Source organism: Diceros bicornis, chromosome 26, assembly GCF_020826845.1.
Source record: "Diceros bicornis minor isolate mBicDic1 chromosome 26, mDicBic1.mat.cur, whole genome shotgun sequence".
Taxonomy (NCBI): Eukaryota; Metazoa; Chordata; class Mammalia; order Perissodactyla; family Rhinocerotidae; genus Diceros; species Diceros bicornis.
This window is the reverse complement of record NC_080765.1, coordinates 27,081,771-27,099,859: the sequence shown is the minus strand read 5'-3', so window position 1 is coordinate 27,099,859 and position 18,089 is coordinate 27,081,771. Positions and strand designations below refer to the sequence as shown.

At 43.1% G+C, this 18,089-nt stretch overlaps 1 protein-coding gene across 3 annotated transcripts in view; it reads right to left on the bottom strand.

Moving 5' to 3' along the window:
* Window positions 1-1,118: 1,118 nt before the first annotated feature.
* ARHGAP17 (Rho GTPase activating protein 17) overlaps window positions 1,119-18,089 on the bottom strand; it is a 90,365-nt gene continuing 73,394 nt past the window's right edge. For 2 of the 3 annotated variants that reach the window (XM_058569824.1, XM_058569826.1), the window contains 3 exons: window positions 17,502-17,671; window positions 9,691-10,305; window positions 1,119-1,996 (listed from right to left, as the gene is read on the bottom strand). In XM_058569824.1, coding sequence (XP_058425807.1) covers window positions 1,866-1,996; window positions 9,691-10,305; window positions 17,502-17,671 — 916 coding nt within the window. In that variant the 3' untranslated portion in view covers window positions 1,119-1,865. Of the gene's footprint in view, window positions 1,997-6,699; window positions 6,749-9,690; window positions 10,306-17,501; window positions 17,672-18,089 lie in introns of all 3 variants that reach the window. The other variant, XM_058569825.1, reaches the window with a different exon arrangement.

Here is an 18,089-nt window from a genome sequence, read left to right as displayed (position 1 = left end):
ATAATGAGGGTACGGTTTGTTGTATTTCAGAATCAGCAATAACAAAACACATGGGACATTCTGGGAAGAACGTTCACCATGGACCTTCCTGGTCCCCAGGCACCAAGCACCACGTCCCAGTTTCCTCCTGAGTGCGAGCTCAGGCATCGTGGAGGAAGCATCTCTAAGGCGCCGCAGAGATGCTGACTGTGGACAGCCGGCCTCCTTGGAGAAGGGGTCAATACTGATGAGCAACTGACACCGAGACCTTTGCTTTCTTACAAGGTTTGTTCTATAGCTAAAGGGGTAGAGAAAAAGAGCATGGATGGTGTATGTGGGAGGAAGAATGAGCCTTAATAAACATAAATTTAAGATATGGGGGAAACAGGTTTACAGGTACATATTTTCAACATAATTAGTAAGTGTAGGGAGTACTTTGGGGCACGAAGAGCTTTGCGTTAAGAGGAAAAAGTGATTGCCCTTTTCAAGTTAAACTTGTTAAGTTAATTCAGAGTGGAAGGAGGTCCAACGTCTTCTAAGCAAGGGACAGGTCACTGATGCACCTAGCAAACAACTCTATCAATGGAACAGCTCAGGGAAGCCAACAGTGGCAGTGTGTCCCTCTACTTCCAAGAGAAGACCACCAAATCTGGGCCACAGGGAGGGGCTGTCATCAGAACAGCCATCCAGACCGTTGGCCTCACTTTGCTCCAATTCCCCATTCACTCTTCCCAAGTATTTCAATCCTGGGAAAGAAGTGGCTTCCAGTCATTGGGAAAGGGAATTCCCACAGATAGTAACGGCTTCTGACTTCTGCACTGGGCCCATGGCGCTGAGTGACTGTGAGGCCACCTCCAAGAGTCCAAGTGTCTCTAGAGGGACAAAAAGGGGTGTCAGGACTGGTAAGAGCAAAGGAAGAGCCTTCCCCACGGAACATTCGGGAGAGACAGCCAGTCCAGGAGGTCTCTGGGGCACCTGGTGGCTGGTTTCACTGCCGTAACCTTGATCTTCACTCTTTCAAACTTCTGCCATTACAATTAGACCCCTAGATGTCCCATCACAATTCCATTTGCTTATGTGAACATGCACGCGCAGACACACACACAATCCACAGTTTTGCCTCCAAGAATTATAAAGTTTTCATATAAACCACAGAATACATTTAATTCAAATTAAACATGAAACTAGAATAATGTTCGGTCCTTATCAAGTAGCAATTACATTGTTCAAAAAAAAAAAAAGAAAAGAACAGTACATTCCTTTCTACATTCTGGCAATCCAACAAGGCACAAGTCATATCCAGTTTGCTGAGGTGACAGATCCAGCAGTCACCATCAATGCTCATGGTTTTGAGGGGGGCGGGGAGACAAAGACCATACTTCATACAAAATGATTCTGCAGCACGTCTGAAGGAGAGGAACCTCCCTCCTGATATATGAGAATGAAAGTTCAGGTAGCAGGAAGTAGGCGACTTGCATAATGAATGTGTTTTATTAAATAGATAGTTAACGCACTGCTTCTTATGCATTCCAAATTGCTGTTGGTGCCGCCTGCACTACAGCATTGACAAAAGCCTCCTAGACACGTCTCGGCAATAATATTCTTTCCACTCTGGTATTTCTCTTTTATTTTTTTTCTTTCTTTTTGATTTTTTGGCATGATTTCTTTCCTATGTAAAGAAAGTCAACTTCAAGACACAGGTCATTCAGCTTTAAGTGTCAGCCTCGCCGTCTCCTCAGGCTGTGAGAAGGCAGTCCTGCATGGTAAGGCCTCCTTTCTCCCTCCACTGAAAGCTTTTCACTGTTTGGTCTGCAGAGATAAATGTCCGCCTGCCCCTGTTCCACTCACCAGGGTGGAAGCGGTCAAGGGCTGGCAGGTGGCTTTCTTCACAGGGCGGTACTTTCTGTTTCATTGTCTATATCCAACAGAATGTGGCCGGGTAGGTCTTTGCTTGCTGAGTCTGAATGCATTTCAGCAAAGATGCTGCGAAGCGGTTCTGAAACCCTAGAATTGGCGTCTGGACAAAAACACGAGGAGACATGGTATCAACGCGTGGTAACACCCAAGAGGCCACCCAAGGATGCTCTGATAAGAAGAGAAGCTGGAAAGTTTAAGAGTCAGCCCATGCACACACACATTCCCTTACTAGAGGCACCATCAGCCCTTAGAAGTTGAGTCAAGCCTTTGAGACCCCAGGGCAGCCATGTGGCACAGCCCCGCCTCCTGGCTCTGGTGGTCCTTTCTGCGAGCCCATGGCAGTCCTTAGAGAGGCAACCTTTGAAGGATTTGCTTGCTCTGATTGAGGAAAGGAAATCTCTTTCTTAACAATGCCTCTAATCACTAATTGAAACCTCCTGACAACATCTAGGGTACAGGAATAGATGAGCTTCACTGGAAAGAGCTCCCTCCTCTGAGGCTGATGAGTTTTCCTCCTGTTATTAATACTACGCCCTCAACCTTGGCACTAATGACATTTGGGGCCGGATCATTCCGTGTTGTGGAGGTTGTCCTGTGCACTGTAGGATGTTTAGCAGCATCCTTGCCCTCTACCCACTAGATGCTTGTGGCACACAGCCCTCTCTTCCCCAGTGTGACAACCAAAGATGTCTCCAGACATTGCCAAATGTCCGCTGGGAGGCGCAGTCACCCCTGGTTGACAATCACTGAGGTAGACCACCAAATCTCCTGCAAATATTAATTTTCTCTTCTCTTTCTAATATTTATACCTCTAATTCCTTTTGCATGTCTTATTATGTTGGCTGGAATTCCTTTAGCAAGATGGCAAATACATGTTCCTCAAGTCATTGTCCCTCACTCCTAAGCTCACAAAAGACATCTTCACCAATCACAGCCCTCTTCCTAGTGAGATGGTGAGTTTCAGATTCATTCCTTCATGAACAAATACTTTCTGAGCACCTGCCCCATGCCAGGCACTGTTCTACCTCTGAGGACACAACAGTGAACAAGACAGACCCAGCTTTAACGAAGCCTAGGGTCAAGTGGAGGAGACAGCCCCTAATTAAGGCAGAAGAATTCTTTCCTCTAGTAGATGTGGGTTCTAATAAATGATGAGACCCTTATTAGATATTTTAGGGCTGGTGCAAGAGAGAAGGGAGACGTTCAGATTTGTTGCAGTTTCACTTTGCCAGGTTAGAGCTAGTCATGGTAAGGAGCAGGGAGGGAACTAGAGTGGGTGGTGGGGGTGTACTTGTGGTGCAGAGTTACACCATGTCTGCCCTTGCTGGGAGCTGCTTTTGACATCACTTCTGTTTTGCCTGCTCCTCAACCACACAGGCAGACCTGGCAAATGCAGGTGCACTTCTGGGAGGCTCATGGCTTTAAGACCTCTTCCTGGCCCCACATGTCCCTACAGTTCTGAGCTTAGAGGTCTATTTTCTAAGACCTGGGATGTCCCTTTTCTCTCAATGACTCCTGGGTTGGCAGACCTGTCCCTCAAGGTTTCCTATGCACCACAACTCAGAGAAATTTCTAGATTTATGGAGTTGCCAAGGTGTCTAAGAGTTCAGGTGCTGAGTGTCATTTCAGACAATTCAAGTCTTATGATAATTGTAAAACCAACTGAATTGTGCTAAATTGCATCATCCAATGGTACAGTCGAGGGTGGTCTGTGTGCACAGAATAGAAGATGTCTCAGATTTGTCCTCATCAGAATGGAAGTCAATGAGGGCAGGAAACATATCTGTCTTGTTCACAGTTTATCCTTAGTGCCTAGAACAGTGACTCATTAATAGTAGATGCTCAATAAATTTTGTGGCTGGTTGGATGGATGGGTGGATGGATGGACAGATGAAGAATCATCTAGCCCAATCATCTTTCCAATCCTCCCTTCCTATAGCCCCAAGTAAAGAGAAGTAGCTGTGTCTCAAAGGCAGCATTGGTACAAGAAATCCACTGCAAATTCAATCCCTTTACCATTATCCTAACCCAACAAGACACATGGTGCAACCAGCCAGTGTCTCTTCTTGGCCCAGAGAGTTTACAAGGAACTATGGAACTGACATGCTTGGTGGGGGGTGCATGATGCAAAGGCGTTGTACATACCAATTAGATTTCTACTTGTTAATATCTGGATTTACACACAATCTAACACCTATCAGCCACAGACTCTTTTCAGAGGACAAATTTGCTATCTGTTTTTTTACATAACATATAATTTCTGGATTTGTACATTTCTGAATTTCTCTAACTATTTATGATGAATACACTTACTTATATACTCAGGGGAAAAAAATGCGTGGTGGGAGCATAAGGGAAGTTCCTTTACTCCGCCTCCTCTGTCTGGTTTGCCTGAGGTTAGTTATTTTCTTTCCCCAGCCCTCTCTCTCACTCTCACGTGAACTGTTGCTTGAAAGAAAACAACAAATGTGTTTCCACATACAAAGCAGTAAGAATCACAGCATGTGTGCAGAGCCAGCTTTCAGAAAGAGACTAATCTTCATCACAACAGCTGACAGTATTGATCAGCTACTATCCACCAGATATGGTGCTAAGTGCTCCACACAGGTCATCACATCAGCTCAGTGAACCCCACAGAATAATCTGAAGGCAGCATGAGAGCCACTGTAGAGACAAGAAAGGGAGACCGAGAGGCTCAACTCCTCACAGAGGCTCAAAGCCACATTGGCTGGACCCTGGCATCCGGTTCTTACTCGGCAGAATGCTTTCCCTCCTCCCCAAAGGAGCCTGTATGTCCTTGGGGGAGGGTCCTGAGAGAGAATACAGTATCTGAGGAGCTGAGGGGTGAGTCTTAAACACTCTTGTTCGTTTTAGTAAAAAGGAGAAAAGGGTTATTTTAGGAAGAAACCTGTAGGAATCCTTCTTTATTTTTTTTGAATGCCTCTAAACCTTTCGGGCTATGAATTTACATGAGGCATTCCTTTTCATTATATGCATTCTAAGAAGGGCTGGTCGTTGAGCATATTGCTTGGAGCAAAGTTCATATGACAGATATTTTATTAAAAAAACAAAAACAAAAAACCAGAGAGAGAGAGAGGTCCTGCATGCAGCCTCAGCTCACAGGCAGAATGTGATGTGGCTCACCACTGATCTGGGCTCAGACAAATGTAATCAGGTTCCTTCCTTTATTGAGTATCATGATCCAGGAAGTGGGCCCTCCGAGGACCAGAACTGGCGTTCTATAATTTAGGGTATGGTGCTAGAAGGTTTGTCACTTCAACAATCTTGAATATGAGCTTTGGGTTATAAACCTACCCCTCAAAAATTCCAAGGTTGTTCTGACAGTCACTTTGACACGTAATGGATCCAAATACATCCTTGAAATAAAACATTTCAGGCACAATCGGAGGGTGAATCAACCACCTCCTCCTCACCATTCATCCTCCTCTCTAAACTAAAGTCTGAGGGAATGACTTCCTGTTACGCCTCATCAGTTTTCTAGGGCTGTTAGAGACTTTCTAGTCTACAAGAGACTTTGAGTCAACTTTTTATTATTTTAGTCAAAGGAGAGATTCTGTTCAAGTCTCACTGGATGTTTATTGTGACATGATTCTGATATCTATTTATTAAAAATAAACAGCAAGTAGAAGCAGAAACCACTCAAATGTCTAACTATGAGCAATAATACATCTGCTTAATGAAATATCATGCAGTCATTGAAAAAGATGGCTGTAAAACTACATTATAACATGGGAAAGAGCATATGATGTAAAGTAAAATAAAAATGCAAGGTCAAATCTGTATATGCAAAATAATTATGATCATGCACTCCTTCGCTTTTCAGAGGAAAAAACACTAAAGGAAAAAAATATGAATGGTGGACTTCTTCAACTATAGAAGGGTGACTTATTTCTAGTTCCCAAATTTTCTTTAATATCCATGGTTATTTTTTAAATGCATTACTTTCATGAAATAAAAATAGTTTAATTTTTAAAAAGAACACCATGAGAACCAGCAAAGTGTCGAGTTTTTATTGACTACTATGAGAGTGACTTGGTCTACCAGCGCACAGTGCACGAATGACTCATGGGTATTCTCAGGCTCACTAAATTAAGAAATATCTTCTACTCCCGAGCACTGTCTTTTTAACTCATGAAAGAACTGATACTAAGAAAACGAAGTGGTGCATCAGAATCAAAATATGGATGCCTAGGCCCCAGACCCCCTGCACCTGGGTCCTAGAAGGCTGGATCTGGGCATATGCGTTTTAAAAACGTTGACAAATGAATTTAATACATAACTCTATTTTTTCTCGATAAAAATGATAATAAATAGCTACTATTTATTTAGATGCACTGTATATTAAGAACCGTTAGATGCTTTTATTTATCTGAGGCAATCCCTTCAACAACAATTCTCACAAATGTCACCAATTTATAGATCAACCAGGTTGTGCCCTGCCTGAGGTTACACAGAGAGCTGAAACTCTAATTCAGGCACATCCAACTCTACAGTGTATGTTCTTTCTACTACACCTCAAGCCTGCCTGGTATAGAACAGAATGGAGATTAAAGAAGTAACAAGACCCGCCCTGTGACCACCTGTCGCACGTCTGTGAACACACTTAGTCCTCAGAGTAATTGACAGCAAGCAAGAGCGAAGCCAGCCTCCTTTAGTACGTGCACTATTAGTAGGGATGCAAGCAGGCACGGTGAGAGTGACTGGTTAGTAACAGGCATTAGTGCACAAACATGATCATAAAGTAGCAAAAATGCTTTGGCCAATCAGGTGCCTTTTCCTTACCATTAAATATTCCAATTTCAGTTCTTACTGAATATGGCAGGTCATACATCTAAATTATTTAATAAAATGTTTAAATTAGAACATTCTTTGCTAAAATCTATTACTTTAAAAACAGCAAGATGTAAACTCTTTTACTCGCGAAGCTAAAATCCTACCGCTTTCTAGAGTAACAATAAGAAGAGACTCATATTGATTCCAGAATCCCTCCATTCTCTGGTGCTGGTGCTGAGCTGCCAGAAGTTTCCTGCCAGACCTGCTTGGCAGCAGTGATCTCCTCCAAGAACTTATCTTAAACCCCAGACTTTAATTCAACTTTTTAGGATTAAGTGCTCTAAATGAATAACCTGTTTTCAGGAAGTTGTCTGTCTCAAGTTTTCCAAGTGAAAACATGATGTCATAAGAAAAGATTGCCTGTCCAAGGAAGTTTCATTCTTTCTTCTCAAAATACCCAATGGTTATCTCCAAGAACGGTTAATAGCAGCATGAGCAACCCTAGCGGATTCATAGACTCTAAATGTTAGCCTTTTGTGTGCTTCTAATGGCAGTCCAAGGGGTCTTTAAGAAATTACAATACAAATATAATTGTAGCGACCTGGAATTTCTTGAGTTAGAATTCACAGCATAGATTGGTTTTTAAATACTTAGCTAATATCTTAAGGAAAAGTATTTTTAATATAAAATTTCACTTATCTCATAATTATAAAGTAAAGTAGAGAGCATCACAGTGTTGTAGCAAATCATTAAATAACCTTCTGGAATAAATACACACCAGATAACAAGGGTATTAAAGACCAGACCTAATTCTTGTTCATAGTTTTCTGTCTAAATAAAAGAAAAGATCTTGGAATAAAATTGTGGCGTGTCACAAGTATTGAATTGTTAAAAGGCTCAGCCTTACTTAGGGTTTAGTTACTTTAGTCTGTAAATGACTTCCCCACCCAACTGAGCAACCCCAGGCTTTTGGGTTAATCACCAAGGAGTCGGGAAGGCAGAATCACACCTGTGCCCTCCCCCTCCACGTTTTAAAGGTTGCACTCCTGTTTTCCCTTCTGGTTTCTACAGAAAGTCTTACTCAGACCCAAGCTGTGAACACTCTGGCTAAGTAGCCCACTGAAGGCTTAAGGCTCCAATCTGCTGATTAAAGCTATTGTACCAATAATGAGAGCCTTATGCTATCCAAATGTGGAACTGAAGGCATGATTCAGATGAGCCTCACAGCATCTTTTAAAAAGCTCCTATGGTTTAAGAAAGCAAAATGTAAGCATGCTAGAATGCAAAGGAATTTAGTGTGGGAATCTTTGGAGGAAGATTTTTTTTTTTTGGTTCTGAGAATGTCCAACATCAAATTAAGAAGCTCCATGCAGTTAACTTGCACTTAAGATATAAAATTAAAAATTAAAGCTCAAGATGCAAGGGAAACAATTTTCCGTGCTAACTGCACCCGAGTCCTCTTTGGTTGGATGCTGGTGAGCCAATCAATGACAGGGAAATCACGCTGAGAAGAGCAGAACACCGGTGAAAGCCTTACCAAAAAGGAAGACCACATTCTTACTGTCTTATCTGAGCGCTGGAAGTCAGGCTCTCAATCTACTGCCATCTACCTCCTGATTTCAGAGCGCTGCAGCTCAAAATGCTTCTGACAAAAACAAAAGTAATGTCTACATGCTACGGAACGGCTGGCATGGGGTCAAATGGCTGCTCCGGAGCACAAAGTCAAAAGCACATATGCACAACACGGCTAAGCAGGAGCATTTGGAGCTGTGGGGCAAGCTGCTTGGGGGGTTACAGACCTTAGTCCTGGAAACCTTCCCCACCTGTGAGGGCACTAGGGAGGGCATCTATTGGAAAACAAACAAACAAACCAATGTTGTTTTGTTTTTAAAAATAAAAGCTGAGGTGTCATCAGAAAAAAGTTATTAGCCATTTATAACACGTGCAAATTACGCATTATATTCCTGAAAAAAAAAAGTTATCAAAAGTTAGACTAGTTGGTTAACCCTCCTCATTTGAGCATCCAGTTTGGGCTGTACGCTTTCCTCATTTTCAGCTGAGAAGTCACTTAGTACGGCTGAAGGGCCCAGAGGTATATTTCAGCTTCTTCTCTAAAAATAGCTCCACTTAGAAAAATTTAAAACTGGGCTGTTGTAAGACATAACTCAAGGCTCCTAATTGTCATTTTTAAAAACACACTAAAAAAAAAATCCATCCTTAAATCAAATAGTAGATTAGAGCACTTTTTTTTAAAATCATAATTAAATTTTTTTTAAAATCATAATTAAATAAAATGGTCATGTTCTATATTACTTATATAAAAATATCCCATTTGGTAGCCCACTAAAATCTGCACAATCACCACCACCCAAAACAGGTTTCCATGGAAATTATGGAAAAATCTTGCTTCTTCCCTCCCTCACTACTGGAGGCTGGCACTCTGATGTGATCTTGCCCAGAGATCTTCTAAGAGCATCCAATTTGACACAAATCATGTTTTTTAAAGTTATACCTAAAACGCTTCATTTACTATGGACATTTTTCCTCTTAGAAGGAATATAAGCATTTTAATGAGGAATTCACTAACAAAATTCACTAAGAAATTTCATGCTCATGTTGTACAATACCTTCCACCTGATTAGGTCATTATACTTAGAAAAATGTAAATGTAGATAGGTCTTCAACCCATAATGAAACTATAAATCAGGGGTCGGCAAACTTCAAGGGCCAGGTAGTAAATCTTTTAGGCTCTTTGAGTCATATGACCTCTGAACCAACTACACAATGCTGCTGTTTTAGCACAAAAGCAGCCAGAGACCGTAGGTAAACAAACGGGCACGGCTGTAATAAAACTTTATTTACAAGAACAGGCTGCGCGCCAGAAGGCCTGCGGGTGTAGTTCGCTGACCCTTACTATAAATCAAAGCTTAAACGAAGGAGAGTAGGGCAAAAGTAATGCGAAGTAGAAAGGAGAAATACCTGAACCGATTCCCCACTTACCCGTCACTATTTTGGAAGCGGTGGGAGCTGCATTGGTGAGGCTGCCATCCCCAGCTGAGTGGGCGCCAGGAGGATGAGGGGGCGGGGGCACGCTGGGTCGGTTCCTCGGCTTTGGTACTGGTCTCGGTCTTGGTAAGGTTCCAGCGTGTGGCTGCGCAGTCTCAGGGTTACTCACCGCCTGGGTCTGAGAAGCTGGCAGGCCGGAGTTCTGTTTTCCTAAGGGCGGAGTACTGGGGGGTGTTGGAGTCTGGGGAGGGGTGTGAGATGGCTGCTCAAGTCCATGTTCACCGGGCAGTGCCATGGGGGTGGGCGGGCCCTGGCTACTCGGTTTGGTGTGTGGCGCGGCCTGCGTCGGGGGCTGCGGTGGCGGGTGATTGGGAGCTTGTATTGGAGACAGGCTGCTGGAGTACCTCCGCGGGGCAGAGAGCTGCGAGGTGGGGCAGGGCTGGCCCGGAGCCTGGCCTGGCTGCTGAGTGGGAGGAGAAGGACTTCGGGTGGATGGCTTTGGTGACGGACTAGGGGGATGCTGAGATGTTCCTGGAGAACTCTGGCCCCCGGGATGGCCAGGAGGTGGGTTTCCTGGTTTCGGGGGTGCTGGAGCAGGTTTTTTAACAGCTGCACAAAGGGGGAAAAGCACCTTTCAGCAAGAACAGCACAGTGATAGCCAACACCTAATGAACCAGGGACCAAGGCTAACCTTACCAGTAGTAACCTGCGCTGATAGTAAGTGCCCCAATGGGATGCAACCAGGAGGGCACTGCACCTCTGTGGTCTTCCTCTCCAAAACCCACAGACCCAGTCTAACCAGGAGAAAAACATCTGACAAACACAAATTGGGGGACTTTCTTTAAAATGCCTGACCGGTACTCCCCCAAACTGTCAAAGGCATAAAAAAACAAGGGAAGACTGAGAAACTGTCACAGCCCAGAGGAGACTAAGGAGACGAGGACTCAATGCAATGTGGTCTCCTGGATGGGAGCGAGCCTGGAACAGAAAATGGCCATTACTGGAAAAACTGGTAAAATTTGAACAAAGTATGGAGTTTAGTTAATAGCAATGTACCAATGTTGGTTTCTTAGCTGTGATAAACGACCCAGGGTGATGTAAGATGTTCACAATAGAGGAAAGTGGGTGAAGGGCATACGGGAACTCTCAGCACCATCTTTGCAACTTTTCTGTAAATCTAAAATTATTCCACAATGAAAAGTTTATTTTAAAAAAGTACATTATACACAAATAGGTCTTTAAAGACTTGTCATTGTAAAAGTTCAGTAAGAAGAAGCTCGGTTAACAGAGGCCGCCCCGCGACACGGAGTGGCTGCTCGAAGCCCGTGCAGCAGGCCACTCAGCAGCACTCTTCTCTCAGGACCCAAGAGCGTGCGAAGAAATGGAGAGAAGCAAGAGCAATAAGAGGCGACCCCTAAGCATGCCCAGTCTGCCTGAACATACCCTGGCCCCCTGGCCCGAAGCCATCTTCTCCTAGAGGGCTTGATTTTTTTTTTTTTTTAACATAAGTTCTACCAATTTCAGAATCATTTGAGCTAATAGACAGATTCTAGGTAAAAGTGCAGATAAGTCTGGAAGATTGCCTTAGAATTATTTCTCTAAGGAGAGTTGAATCACAACACTCTCCTCCCTACACCAGCTGAGATCAGCATCACTGGGGGTGGGAATTTGGTACTGAGGAGGGTAAGGCAGGATGGAAAAACAACAGGTTTTGGGCTGGGAGGAGGGGTAGAAAGAAGAGACTTTAGCATTTTTCAAATTCTGCTGAGATCCTACTAATCCCCCAAGAAAGGGAGAGGGACATGAAGGGCAGAAATGAACATGTGTCGTTCACCTAACACATCACCAGCACCAAGTTAGGCCCTTTACAGAAACTGTCTCATTTAAGTCTCATAAGCTCACTGCAAGACAGGCATTGTTATAGCCATTTCATGGTGGAGAAAACTGAGGCTCAGAGAGGTCAAGTGTTTGCAAAAGGTCACACAGCTAGTAAGTGGCAAAACAGAGGTTAACACCCGTGTCCTGTGGATTCCTTGGATTCTTTTTCCTCTTCTTCCTTCCCACACTGCCTGGCTCCCTGCTCATAGAGCCCAGAATTCAGGAATGAAAAAGATATAAAGTCTGCTCTGCTATGCTGGCCTAGAACTTTTGACCCAGGAACTCAGAAGACCTTTTCCGACAGAAATAACCAACCAGCTGACAAGAGAAGGAATCTGGAGTATTAGCCATACTCTGATTGCCATAAGCAACTTAAAAAGAAAATTTTATAGCTTTCTGGTCTAGAAATATTAATTGTAAATTCATATGGAATAAAAGATCAATCCTGACATTTAGTGGGGAAGAGGGAATCAGGAGAGGCAGCAAGAGAGTAGTGTGGCAAAGCGATGGGGCCCAAGTCCCACGTGGAGGCCAGGCTGGGAGAAAGGCAGGCCTTGTCTAAGACCACCCATGAAGGTGCTGGGAGGCTGAGGTGGGCACAGAAAGGATCAAATTCATCCTGTGAGGAAGCCTGAGATCTGTGACTGCAGGACGCAGGAAAGACCCCTAATGTGGCTATGAAGGAGGCTCAATCTGAAAGTAGGGTTATACTTGGAATCCAGGTAGAGAAGACCTAATGTCCCCCAAGGATCAGCTGGGATACAGATGAAGATGATGGCGGCTGAAAGGAGAGGACAGCCTTTAGAAGGATAAAGTGGGGGTCTGTAACCAAGCAGTGTACCTGAATTTGCCTCCTTGCCTGTAATTTATATTAAAATTTCACCTAACCATTGTGTAGTGCTTTATAAAGACAGTCCTTTCATACACAGACATATCACATTTAATCCCCACAATGTACCCCTTAAGAAGCCATTTTTATTTCTATTTTATATTTGTAGGAATCAAGTTAGGAAAGGTTGAATTAGCAGCCTTTAACCAGTTATGTGACTTTAGGCAAAAGCTAGAACACAAATTTGAGTCCAAGGCCTTTTCCTATGTATCACAACTGCCTCTCACCACAACCAGCATCATCAACCAGGCCGTGTGAGAATATCCAACTCTCCTGAATTTGTCCATTCCTGTGGCCACCGCCCTCCCCCAAGGTGGGGCCTCATCACTTTGCGAGCACCACTGCCATAGCCGGTGTGGCCTCCACTACAGTCAAGTCAACCCTCTGAAAATGCTGCTTTTGTGTTCCACCCCCCTCAAGCTAGAACAGCTCCCTACTGCTTAGTGGTCCTGTTCACTCACTCACCTTGGCGGTGCAGGACACCCCTCTCTGCCCTGCATGGCCTATCCACCTTTGCTTCTCACTAGACCTTGGCTGTGGCCCTCATGGGCAGTCGGACCAGTGCCTACTATTCCCCATTATAGTGCAGTTAACGAGTGACATGTATTAACATGTGGGACTTCAATGACAGGAGCTCTGCCAAAAAGGAGAGAGGCCCAACGTGGAGAGTGGGAGGTGGGGCCATCAGTTGCTGCTCCCTGAGCTGGTCCTGCCCACACATCTCTCTGAGCGGGAGCATCTCCCATGCTGACATTGTTTTTGATTCTTGCTGAATACACACACTTTTTTTTTTTTAATAGCATTGCTCCTCAACTCAAATCAGCAACAACTGAAGAAGTGAGATCTATTAAGGGAAAAAAAATCTAGCTATCCTGGTTTACTGAACCTCTGAGGGGGCACCCTCCTAGAAATTTTCAAGAGTAATCCTGCTGATACCTGATTTCTGTCATGCATTGATCTAAGGTCCTGACTGGAGTAAGAGATACGCCTTCCCCATACACACTGCTGCTCGTTTCTGCTTGGTGGAATCCCCTCTCAGTTCTTCTCTAATAGCCTGCCTCTCTTTCAGGGCCAGCCTACATATCTCCTTGACCTCCCTTAGCACTTGTCTAGGCAACATTATTATATACTTGGTTACTGTGTGGCCTCAGAACTTTTCCTCTAAGGATTTATCATGTCTATACATTAATTTTTTCCAAGTAACTGGAGGTTTTTCAATGGCAAAACTACTATTTATTCTATTCCCCAGTCCTGGCTACAGAGAAAACGATAAAAAGAATATGGACTCAGAAATATATTCTTTGCCCATTTTTTAATTGGGTTACTTGTTTTTTTTTGCTATTGAGTTGATGAGTTCCTTATATATTTTGCATATTAACCCCTTAACTTGATTGCAGTAATCATTTCATGATGTATATGTATATTACATCATCATGTTGTATTCCTTAAAAAAAACAAAAAATAAAATAAAAAACAAATGCAACGGGGGATTCTGGATTGATATTGGGACAGAAAGGAAATTTTACTGGAAAAACTGGGGAAATCTGGTTAAAGTTTGAAGTTGAGCTAATAGCACTGTATCAGTGTTAATTTCCTGATTTCAAGAATTCTTCTGTAAGATGTTAACATTAAGAGAAGCTCAGTGAAGACTATACGGGGGTTCTCTGTACTACCTTTGCAACCTTCCTATAAATCTAAAATTATATCCAATTCAAAAATTAAAAGTAAATACATTCTTTACTACATACAGAATGCGCTTGATATAATAAATTCACTGTTTCTTTCTTTCTTTCTTTTTTTTTTAATGGGGAAGATCAGCCCTGAGCTAACATCCATGCCAATTCTCCTCTTTTCTGCTGAGGAAGACTGGCCCTGGGCTAACATCCGTGCCCATCTTGCTCCACTTTATGTGGGAGGCCGCCACAGCATGGCCTGACAAGTGGTGCCTCCGTGCGCACCCAGGATCCAAACCCAGGCCGCCAGCAGCGGAGCGCACGCACCTAACCTCTACGCCACGGGGCCGGCCCCTCACTGTTTCTTAAACTACCAAAAACACAAGTCATTTTATAGTGAGGATCATCCATACTCTAATAAATGCAGTTGGGAGTTAAGACATAGGGCACCCTGGTTCATATGGAATTTAATTGGCTTTAGAAATATCTTCAATGAATCATGTCCCTTTCTAGACCAAGGTTTCTCAGTCTCAGCACTATTGACATTTGGGGCCAGATAATTCTTTATTGTGGGGGCTGTCCCGTGCACTGCAGGATGTTTATCAGTATCCCTGGCCTCTACCCACTAGATGCCAGTAGCATCCCCTCCCTAGTTGTGACAATCAAAAATGTCTCCAGACATTGCCAAATGTCCTAGGTAGAGGGGGAACAAAATCATCCCAACTTGTTCTAGAGGTAAGAGGCACTCAAAGCTCCCAGACCACAAATATTTATTGAGTGCCCACTCCATGACAGGCACAGTACAAGGGCTAGGAATATTGGAGTGCACGAGACAGGTAAGATCCCAGCTCACTAAGAGGTACTAGGGGATCACTAAGAGGTACTAGGGGAGACCGGCAATAAGCTAAAAAAATTGTTTTAATTTCAGATCAAGAAAAATGCTCTGAAAGAAATAGAGTGATATGATAGAGGACGACTTGTGTGAGCGGTAGGGATGGGGGGGTGGTCATCTGTTCAGACCGAGTGGTCAAGGAGGACTCATGGAGGAAGTAACCTTTGAGCTGAGACCTGAATGATAAGAAGGAACCATGTGTGGAAGAGAACAGAGAGCCCAGAAATAAATCCACACATACATAGTCAACTGATCTTTGACAGAATACCAAGAATACACAATGGAGAAACGATAGTCTCTTCAACAAATGGTGCTGGGAAAACTGGATATCCACAGGCAAAAGAATGAAATTGGACTCTAATCTTACATCATACACAAAAGTCAACTCAAAATGGATTAAAGACGTAAATGTAAGACCTGAAACTGTAAAACTCTTTGAAGAAAACACAAAGAAAAAGCTTCATGACATTGGTGTTGGCAATGATTTCATGGCTGTGACACCAAAAGCACAGGCAACAAAAGCAAAAACAGATGTGTAGGATTACATCAAACTAAAAAGTGTCTGCACAGCAAAGGAAACAGTCAACAGAATGAAAAGGCACCCTACAGAATGGGAGAAAATATTTGCAATAGTGGCCATCTGACTGCTGTTTCTCTCTGGTGCAGCTGCAGCTGCAGGGTCCTTGGGTTTTGGAGGACTAAGGGGAGCAGAAGTCAAGTTAGACGTCAGGCATTACCAGCTAGAAAAGCTAAGCATGCCATAAAATATAAGATTTTAACCAGAGTTTTCACCATAAAGGGTTAATTTCCAAAATATATAAGGAACACCTACAACTCAATAGCAAAAAAACTAATAACCTGATTTTAAAATAGGCTAAAGACTTGAATAGACATTTCTTCAAAGAAGATGTACAAATGACCAACAGGCATATGCAAAGATGCTGAACATCACTAACCATCAGGGAAATGTAAATCAAAACCACAGTGAGATAGCACCTCACACCCGTTAGAATGGTATCATCAAAAAAACAAAAGACAACAAGTGTTGGCAAGGATGTGGAGAAATTGGAACCCTTGTGCACTGTTGATGGGAATGTAATTGGTACAGCCATTATGGAAAACAGTATGGAGGTTCATCAAAAAATTAAAAATAGAACTACCATATGATCCAGCAATCCCACTTCTGGGTATTTATCCAAAATAATTGAAATTAGGATCTCGAAGAGATATTTGCACTCCCATGTTCATTGCAGCATTATTCACAATAGCCAAAATGTGCAAACAACCTAAATGTCCATTGATGATGACTGGACAAAGAAAAAGTGGTATATACATACAATGGAATATTATTCAGCTTTAAAAAGGAAGGAAATTCTGCCATATATGAAAACATGGATGAAACGTAAGGACATTACGCTAAGGGAAATAAGCCAATCACAGAAGGACAAATACTGCATGATTCCAATTATATGAAGTATCTAAAATAGTCAAACTCACAGAATCAGAGAATGGAATGGTGGTTGTCAAGGGTTCGGGGGAGTGAGTAATGGGCAAAGGTAATGGAAAGCTGCTAATCAACAGGCATAAAGTTTCAGTTATGAAGAAAAATAAGTTCTAGAGATCTGCTGTAGAACACTGCACCTATAATACAATACTGTATTGTACACTTAACAGCACATTTAAAAATTTAAGAAGGTAGATCTCATGTTAAGTGTACTTAACACAATAAAATAAAATTTAAAAAAAGAAGAAAGAACCACATGAAGATATGGGTCAGAATGTTCTAGAAGAGAAAACAAGTGTAGAAGCTCTAAAGAGGGAATGAGTTTAGTGCATCAAGAAACAGAGAGTGCAGCAGCATGGCTGACGTGCGGTGAGAGAGGGTAGAGTGTAAGAGCTGGGCTCAGATGTAGGCCTGGCCAGACCACGTAGGGCCCATGGTGGGAGGTTTGCATGGAAGCCACTGGAGGGTTTCAACCAAGAGATGACACGATCTGCTTTGTGTTTTAAAGCAATTCCTCTGGCTGCTGAGTGGAGGATCACAGAGGGCATGGATGGGAACAGTTCAGATTATATGTCAATTAGGATCCAGAAAACCCTGACCCCAACCCAGAGGCTACAGTGGCTTGCAGCCCTGCAAAGCCTGGCTGCTACAGAGGCTGTGACAGTTCCAAAACAGAGTGAGGGCTTGGAACACCAGATTCCTGGAAAACTGGGAGCATTTCTGGAGAAATGTCTTTTTGTTTGTTAAGCTTTGTAGCTTAAACACTTTCTTAAATGCCTGCTTTCCTGCTCTCCACTTTTTCATTTCTCGTCAATGATTTTTCTCTTTAATGACTGATTTTTCTGTTTAACATTTTACAACAGACATGGAAACAATCTGCCAGAAAGCCTTGCAACCTGAATCCCTGCACTAACCCAAGGAGGTTTGCACCTCCCTCCCCAAGGGCGCACAGTAAAGGAGGCTACTTACCTCGGCGCACAGTGTGAGGACTAGGACCGGCGGAATTGTGCACTGGGCCGACAGACAGCTGATGGGAGCTGGCAGCTGTCTGGGCCAGATTCTGGCCAGTGGTCATCTGACTGCTGTTTCTCCCCGGTGCAGGTGCAGCTGCAGCTGCAGAGTCCTTGGGTTTTGGAGGACTAAGGGGAGCAGAAGTTAAGTTAGATGTCAGGCCTTCCCAGCTAGAACAGCTGAGCATGCCATAAAATATAAGATTCCAACCAGAATTTTCACCTCAGCAGGTAAGGAGGTGATCTGAAATTTTAAATAGTTCACACTGGGCCTACAAACTAGCACTTATTTGGTGCCACACAAAACTACATATTTTGAGATTCATTGCATCAGACTGTCTTCCAACTTCTCTGCCACTCAAATATCATGATCGAGACCATTTCACAGCAACCAACAAGAAATTTCAAGCTCTAGTTTGCTTGTAATTACATTGGGAAATATTAAAACATGTGAAAGGGTTTTTGGACTTTGAAATAACGTGATTTGGACATATACATTGTAAAAAACCAAGCAAAAGCTATGGCAAAATACTAATACTCTATAAGG